This window comes from Nilaparvata lugens, chromosome 10 (genome assembly GCF_014356525.2).
Source record: "Nilaparvata lugens isolate BPH chromosome 10, ASM1435652v1, whole genome shotgun sequence".
NCBI classification, from domain to species: Eukaryota; Metazoa; Arthropoda; class Insecta; order Hemiptera; family Delphacidae; genus Nilaparvata; species Nilaparvata lugens.
This window is the reverse complement of record NC_052513.1, coordinates 5,511,222-5,520,457: the sequence shown is the minus strand read 5'-3', so window position 1 is coordinate 5,520,457 and position 9,236 is coordinate 5,511,222. Positions and strand designations below refer to the sequence as shown.

Here is a 9,236-nt window from a genome sequence, read left to right as displayed (position 1 = left end):
AAACTTAAAAAGAAACTAAAAACCAATAAGAAAGAGTAAGAAGGAAAAGGGGAGTAAGAGAGGATAGAGGAGAAGGCAGAGGGAGGGAGACCTAATAGAATTAAGTTTTGTTTCTCAAGATGAATATTGGAGAGAATAAGAGAAAGTTTGCTTGGCTTTGGCAGCCACTATTTAAATTATTGTCTTTCGAAGCCAGCCACTCATTTATATCTCTTACCAGCTTTTTACTCAACTTATTGGTGATGAATTGACGAGGGATTTATTTATGAGTTTTGATACAATGTATGAGAGCTGTCTTCTGCAGATAGATAAATTAGTGTCAGCAACCTGAAAAGTGATGGATGAGGGACGAAGATTATATGTTGATTCACGCAAATTGAATAGATCTTTATGTTTGCTCATATAAGTTATGACAATTTTAATATACAACTGCCTTACAGTTAGAACCTTGAATTCAAAAAAAAAAAATTTTTCACTCGGATAGCGTCTAGGCTCTCTTAGTATAGCTTTGATTAGGGTTTTTTGAATGACAAAAATTTTATCTATATGATTAGAATAAGATCCACCCCAAATTCTGATCCCATATCCAAGATAAGATTGTATATAGGCAAAATATAAAAGCTTTGAAACCTCTTTGTCACTAACTTGGCTAATATTACGAAACTTACTTATCCAATGTTTAAGGTTATTACAAGTAGTGTTTATGTGGACATTCCATCTTGAATGTTGGTCAACCATTATATCAAGATATTTAACATGTTGTTGTCTTTTCAACTTGGAGCATGAGCAATTAGTCAAATCTAAATTTGGGCAATCTGATTTATGCATAATTATGTTGTCTAGAGCATGTGGCAGACCAGCAGCAGTTGGTAAAAATGTCATGAAGTTACTTTTGTTTATATTTAAGGTCAAATATGTTCATCAAAGTATATGTTCATCAAGCCAGGATTTTATAATTTTAAGACCAGTTTCTGATTTATTCTTGGCTTCCTCCCATGTAGCTCCAGTGAATAACAATGACGTGTCATCCGCGAAAGAGATTGTCACACAATTCTCTACCTCTAGTTTGATAAGATCATTGATGTATAAAAGAAAAAGAATCGGTGACAATACTGCACCTTGTGGAAGGCCGTAAATCGATCTGATTTAACCTATAGTTCCAGCATCCCCTTAAAGTGGTAGGGTAAATTAAAAAATATTTCTATAGGATTCCGTCCCGGATTTCTCCTTCAAGTGAAAAATTGAAGTAGTGAAATCTTGATTTGATTATGGAGAATAATCTGAACATTTATCAGGAGACTTCTCGAATATCAACATACTACACTATAGCTTTTAATGATTTTTTTCGGTTTCCCTGATTGAACCACTAAAGCTAGAAGCCAATCCTTCGACTCTTACTACCTACAGTCGATTTTCAACTCTTGAATTCCTACAACTCTACAACCCAATAAGAAAAAGTGTCCAATCAACATTTTTCTTCGATGTCTATTGGGCCGTAAACAATTAGCCTCGACTTTGTTGGAGCCATGCAACACAATATTTCATATAACGGGGCTAATAGATCACGGTCGTTCTCACCACACACATACACTAGCAAGTTAGCTATATATATATGGTTGAGGAAACAATATAGTTTGGAATAGGCCTATATTAGTGCAAAAAGTGAGTTCAATCTGGCGTGAAGCTGAGGCGTCTGCCAATTGGCGACAGCCAATGAGAGAGAGAGAATCCCGAACGGTAGTCCAGTATTGTAGAAAATGTGTGGCGTGATTGTCACGCCAGATATTGTAACTCGGCGGGCAGTCACCGGAGGGCGCTGGCAGTCTTTGGCGGCGCCGGATGTAGCGAACGGACGTGCGAATTTTTTGTTCGTTTTTGTGCGGCGTGCCTTCGGGAACAGTGAGTGTATGTATCATCTGTTCCCCTACAACTGGTAGTATATACCATCGGAATGTCTTGCGGTTCCTAGACGCGGCGCCCCCCTCCTCTGCAGCCGTTCCCCTCTTCGAAACGCGCACCGGCTGAAAGTCTGCTCGCGAGGAACGAACCTAACCTAACCTAGTTGCTAGTTCAGTCTTCCATCGGACAGCGACGTGGAAGCATGCTCTGTCACGTCCTCACTCTGTACCGGCTTTTTACGTACGCCGCGGCCGCGTGTTTCAACCATCGTCAAGTAGTTTGATACCGTCTGCTCCCTCAGGTGGCCAAAACTGATTGATTAGGCTTCGTGGATATTTGAAGTGTTGTCTCGGCTTTGTAGAAGAAAAGTGTTCGGTTTTTTTTCAAATTTCGGTGGGGAAAGTAACACTAGAAAAAAAGACACAAAGTTGCGAATTACACACGTGTATTGTGATGCATTTATAGGTTACAGATTAATCTTTTTACTTCATTGTTTTTTCTACTCTTATGAATTGTGTTTTGTGATCAAGTAAGACGTGATTTGCTGAATTAAACTCAACCAGTCTTCTGAATTTCTGATACTTTGAATCTTTATTCAAAATTCACTCTTGAACTTTTACATACGGTAAACTTTGAGCTGAATTATTATCTCGCAAAAACGTTTTCCAGGAAGTGAGTGAGAGTGTCTATAGGATTTGTGCGATTGTTGAATATTTTGGATTTTCTATAGACTTCCTACAATACAGGCTAAAAGGAGTGTGATTTTTTTCTGGAACATTGTGTCGGGTTTTTGAAGGATTTTAAATTGCACATTCTTCAATATTTAGAGCGATGAAAATCGGAATGATATTTGAAATCATGATGAATCTTAATTTTTTCAAGTTGAATTATAGTGAGGTGAAAGTTACCGTGAAGATTAGTTGTGACTCACCAGTTTATTAAGAACGTTTCTGAAAATTTGTTGAACCTTTGTTAAAAACGCTAATCCTTTTCAACTTGTAGGATCATTCTCACTCAAACAATTTCATGAACCACTTAACATTACGTGAATACATCATCATTAGTTACAACCACCTGTTGTAACTGCGTCCAACTTACGCTAAAAAATAGCCTTCCTTATTTTATCACGTTATTGCTTCACGATTATCATCAGTCTCGTACTACGATAACCCCAAGGCTGGCTACTCCATTTAAAAAAATCTCATACTTCCATCAACTGCAAATATTGTTCAGGCCTAGCATTCACAGAAACTCATACCAAAGACTACTGACTGAAAATATTGAATTCTTCAATAAAAACATTCATATATGGGAATTCTTCATATATTTGTGTGATTGGAGAATATCCTGAAGCTACGAGAGTATTGCAACGTTGTTCATAATATAAAGTGATATTATCTCTTCCAAATTCATCATAAAATTCTAATATTGATTTTTCATACTTCAATCTGCTCTGAAGCTAAAACCTCCAAAGAAATCAAATATTCCAAATCATTATATTTTTTTCATATCTTAGTAATTTGAGCCATTTTTTTATCCATTTCCTTGATCATTTTTGCAAAATTTCCAAGTCATTCTGGTTATTGAGCCTAACCACTTAACGTGCGATTTCTCTCTGATCCAATTATGCTAAAAGTTTGGGAAACTGCATCAACTACAAATCTATCCACACAGAGACGTTGGTGCTGCATTTTCCGAAAACAGTGATTTTCGAATTGAAAACTAGGAATCTGGACAGATCAGTGATACAAACTATGGTTAGTTCGAGGAGTTTGTGCTCGTTTCTGCTGTGGTTCGTCCTATTCTCCGCCAGTGCTTTCACAATTTCATCATCATCCTCTTCGTTCTCACCTTCCACTGATGTCGTCTCTTACGAGAAACTTTCTGACGGCGAGATGGAAACGCTTGTTCGTCATAAGGGAGTCTCAGCCAAGGAAACCTCTATGAGACCTCGTGGACAGAAGAATGGGTGAGTTCAACATTAATTTCACCAAACATTTTTTTTGACAATCATTCCTATTTTGTTGTAAATAAAAATATAGATCAGAATACCTTTTTTTAATTATTTTGTCACGATATGTTTCGGCTATAACAATTTAAATAGGATACTCAGATTTATATTTTTATTTTTATTCAAAAGTAGCCCTAAAGAAAGAAAGACTACTTTTTTGTATATGATTTCCTTTTTTGATATTATAATGTTACCACTGTTTGTCTATCATCTCCAATCTGTAGATATTCTGTTCTATTCTGTTCAAAGATTCTAGACAAATGTCCTACTTTGAAAATTTGTTATCCATCAATTTTTTATTTGTCTTAGGCTAATTTGTTCCTTGAATTTTTCGTGGAATGAAATTCAAATGAATCTCGATTTGATTTGAATCAATTTCAATAAAAATGTTGAGAAGTTGCGTGTTTTTTAAATTGAGTATTTGAATGGAATCAAATAAGATTCAACTTCAAAGCAAATTTAGTGATTATCACTCACCATTCCAATGATTCATAATCATAAATTCATCTTACAACTTACAGTCGTCACTTCAATCAATAGAAAACGATTTCTTGATTATATTCGTCGAACTCGTTTGATGAAGGAATTTCACAAATGATTATAATATTTTATTTTGAAATATTTCAATTTCTATTTTTGGATTGAATCGTTTAAATCACTCCCCCCTCTCATCTATCTACCAACACCCTATTATCAAAAGCGATAGTCCAAAACAGTTGTCAATCGAGAGAAGACCGCCAACGAAAAACGTAAATAAATCACAGTTTCTGTTTTTCTTCCCTCCTCGGGGAGAGACGCAGCTGTCCGGAAAACAATAGAAACCAATTCCTTGAGGAAGGGTCATTGCAAAGAAAAGGAATCCTCGTGGAACGTCAACAGGTGGTGTTCAATCTTTGCCTGTTCTGTCAAGAACTACCTGAAAGGAGGATGAACTCACGGGTTGACTCATTCTATTTGTTATAAATCACCTGCTGTTGACTATCGGTCGGAATTTTCATGCCTATTGTTCAACTCTCCAAAGAGATAACATGGCATGAAGAGGATTAACACATCCTCCAGATAAATTCCAACCTTCATTAACCGATTCCTTTCAGAATTTCAAGGCAATTGCCAGTTCAAAAAGATAATTTGTAGAAAGAATCGTTTCGACTTTTTATCACTATTTCACGAATCCCTTGGTACTACTGATGGATTTGACGTGGCTTATTTCACAGTCATGTGTATTCATTCACTTATTCCCATTCATTCGAGGTCTTGTTGAACTCAAAACGATAATTTGAATTAATTCATGCAATTTTTATTGTTTTCGTTAAATATCATATAGGAAAGAGGAAAGTGTTACCGTGATTGTTTTTGAACGGAAATCAACTCGTGAAGCTAAGCTAAAATTCCATTTGAGAGATAATGAAAGTCAAAATTACAGTTACAATTTTATTAATTATCGATATTATTTGGAACGATGTAAGAATAATTAAACTTGAAAAAAATCTATCAAGCTCTATAAACTGTGAACATCGATGCAAAAGCATATAGTTCAAGCATTTTTATGTTTACATTCTAGACATTTGACGAAACTATCTGCAGACAAATTTGGTTGTATGATTCAGCGTCGATGTATTTGTTGATACTCTGGTGTCGATGATTGGGATCGTCCCACTTTTGCCACATTCCATGACGTAATTAAATTAGTCAACTGCACTTTCATTTCCATTTCAATTTGCGGTGTTTGAACACCCTGCCTACACATTTTCAGGCAATCCCCATCAATTAATATTTTATTTATCATGGTATACTATGATTGAGTAATGATTGTGACCTATCTAAGACTATGTGTGAATAAGAAGTATTCCCAGAATTAGATTACTAACTACTGATCACCACCTAATACTTATTCAATACTGACGAAGTGACACACCTAAATTTGAGTATTTTCGCATTTGTTCAAATAAGTAATACTGTACTATAGAATAACCAATCTATAGAGAGTATCAATACTCTTTAGCAGTGCGTATAAGCATACTAAGCTTATTACTCTATTTTCCTTCTTGGTAACAAACACCTATTGTTCTTGGAATAACAATGGATCGTACGACATATTTTTCAAGGAATGAGCAAATTGATTTTTCATACTTTTAAGTAGTCTATGCAAATCTAATTGTATCAGATGTCGAATTGTATCAGGCTTCGAGGTTGAGTGGTAGGATAAAACTCCGCCAAATAAAGATTTTTTAATTTAATTTCAATTCAATATAAATTATTCTATTGCTCCAGATTAACCAAATTCACAAATTCGGTACCGGTAGCGCAAGAGTAGGCCCATGGCCCAGCAAAATGTTGGTACTTCCAATTGAAAAATTGAAGGTTATCATTCTGTAATATCCTATAATCAATTATCGAGATGATTGAATTATCAAAGGATCTGTAAATCCGACAAACGCCTGCATGTACTAAGTAGACCTACTTGATTTACTTAATCACTTCTTGAGAATTGGCTGTATCGTTTCACAGTAATACCGTCTATGTTTGTCAACAATAATTAGTCCATAGGACTTCACTAGTGTTTATTTTTAGAGGTCTAACTTGTACCTATTTGCATACAGTGGGGAAAGTAGTGAGTGATAATTTAAGTTCTGTGAAATTTTCTTACATAAAGACATAACCATCATCAAACAAATTTGCAATCGGTAAAGCTGATATTAATGTACATATTCAGATGAGGCTTAATAAGCCTGCGTTTACACCAAAGTTATTAACAAAATGTTTATTTTTCCATCCTTATAGATTCTATTAAATTGAACTTAACTTATAATACACATGATGACTATATGTGTTTGTCAAGTTCCGTTCAATCTAATAGAATCTATAAGGACGGAAAAATAAACATTTTGTTTATAACTGTTGTGTAAACTTCTTCTGAATTGTTTGCTAACTGAACTTCACTTGAATCTAATTTTAAATTTCATATTGCATCTTCATCTTATATTGAACATTCGTTTATCCTCGTATTTTTTTCGGGGGACTCTCTTGCGTGGTTGGGTTAGAATCGATGTTTTTCGAACTGTCAATCAAAAACAGGAACACGGCCAGATAATACGAGCGGCCCTCATTCATTTAGACAACAAGCTGTCAAAAATCACTATCATTTCTCATGTTTTTGTCGGACTTCACAAGTTTTCTGTGATTGGCCGACAAATTCTGACAAAAACCACTTTCCCGCCTTTCAATCATCATGTAAAATCTCAATATTTCATTCCTAGTGAATTACAAATCAATTACTGTAACTGTAAATGACTGGGATTGAATGCATGTAGGACAAGGTAAACTACAATTTGACAATTTTTTTCCTCAAACATTTTATAGTTCCTGTATTATTTGAGTGTAAGGAGCTTACAAAGATTGTAAAATGTTACATCCTTGTATTGATATTAATAAGTTACATTTGTATAGAATGTAGCATTTAATACTCATCTCTAGTTGCATATTGCATTCCAGTGACAATGTAAGAGAATTGATTTTTTCTTTGAAGTTAGTGAAGGCTGGCTGGTTTGATATTATTATTCGACTGTCCGTAGCAGATACCATTTACAAACTATGGGACGTGGTACATTAATTATTATTAAATAGTGGTGAGTAGGAAGTAATTTCTACAACATGAATAGAATAATGTTTGAATGAACTTATTTTTTATACATTAGGCAGTTATATTTGTAACATATTTAAGATTGATTCTGAGGTCTGAGGGATGATAAAGAATAACGATTCTCGGAAAGAGAGTATACAATTGAATTCTATACTCTCTGTTCGGGAATCAATTTCTAGTTTGAATTTGGATGAAGATAAAATATGAGAAGTAAGTGAAATTTTAATAACTAGAAGCATTCTTGATAGTTTCACAGGCGTTAATGTTGCACATTGAATACTCAGTCCGTTTAATTTGATGGAAAGAGATCCTGTATTTTCTGATAATTCTATAGGGAAAAAAGAAAAAATACAATTTGAAATTACAATGACGACCTTGACTTAACGCAGAAAAAATTCTGGAAGGAAAGTAATATTGTAATGTTCTGATGTGTATTTAAATTTGCAATAAGTATATCATCATGATTAACTTTCTGTCTTATTGTGAAGATGATGTTGTGGCAGATATCCATATTGAATAGAAACTACTTGATATGATCAAAACCACTAATTAATCGAAAAAATGTGAAATACCAGTTTTGGTTATTACAGCATAATCAATTTCTAGTAAACTGAAACATCGATCAGTAGAATATATTGTGAGGAAGAAGCCCCACACCCTACGATTGGCCATCAGACCAATAAAGATTAAGCTCAATTTATTGTCATTGGCCTAGACACGCCCAAGTATCCTGACTATGGTCAAGAGACCGTTGAACAACAACCAATGAAGAGAAACTCAGTAGTTATCAACGAAACAAAATGGATAATAGTCACTGATTTGTTAGTTTCTCTTCATTGGTTGCTGTTCAACGGTTCTCTGTTCTCATGACTGTATTTGGAATTCTTGGGCGTGTCTTGTCTCGGCCAATGATAGTAGAGCTCAACTTTCATTGGTCCACAGCTAAAGGCCAGTCGTAGTCTTTAACTATATTTTTCATTCTGCTGCTAAATGTTCAGGCTTTCAATTTCGATGTACACCTGAGATTTCACTCAATTCCAGTAATGTTTTTCCAATCAACTATTAACTTGAACTCAAATTTATTATTCTTCCTACTTTACTAGTAAACTTTTGAATTATTGAAAACGAAGATGAATAGTATACCATAAAATGAAGTATACCATATGATAGTAGCCTATACCATATAAATAAAATGAAGTATGAAGATGCCATATAAATTGGACAGCTTTATCGGAATGTCAGTTGAACATCCTCACACTCCAAGTAATAATCGACTGAGCCGAATGTTTGTGGTCAACACCTTTCTGAATTAAACCAGAAATCTCGCCAGTCAACAAGCGTCGACGATGGGCGGAGAAAAGAAATAAACATCAATCGTTCTTACACCTGTCCCCGGGTACTTTTACGGACCCTATCAGGTCGAGTAGGAGAGAGAAATAATAGAGAATGAATTGTAGTGTAGGGGAAGGTTTATTAGATTGTGGGAGGGATGCGGGCTGTTTTTTTCATTCATTCTGGAGAGACGTGAATAAATAGCTCTGTATCTTTTTCGCTCAGAGGAAGGGATCTTGCTGGGTGACACTGGAGGGTGGCGTGGGCATGGAAGAGGGGACAGAAGAAGGATGGAGAAAGAGAACATGAGGGCACAGAAGAGGGATGAAGAAAAAGAGGAATAGGGGACAGAAG

General features: G+C 35.1%; 1 protein-coding gene across 3 annotated transcripts in view; it reads left to right on the top strand.

Moving 5' to 3' along the window:
• The first annotated feature begins 1,826 nt into the window (after nt 1–1,826).
• Nucleotides 1,827–9,236, top strand: part of LOC111056482 — a 103,079-nt gene continuing 95,669 nt past the window's right edge. The window contains exon 1 of one of the 3 annotated variants that reach the window (XM_039436143.1): nt 1,827–3,868. In XM_039436143.1, coding sequence (XP_039292077.1) covers nt 3,654–3,868 — 215 coding nt within the window. In that variant the 5' untranslated portion in view covers nt 1,827–3,653. The remainder of the gene's footprint in view (nt 3,869–9,236) is intronic. The other 2 variants (XM_022343850.2, XM_039436144.1) reach the window with 2 other exon arrangements.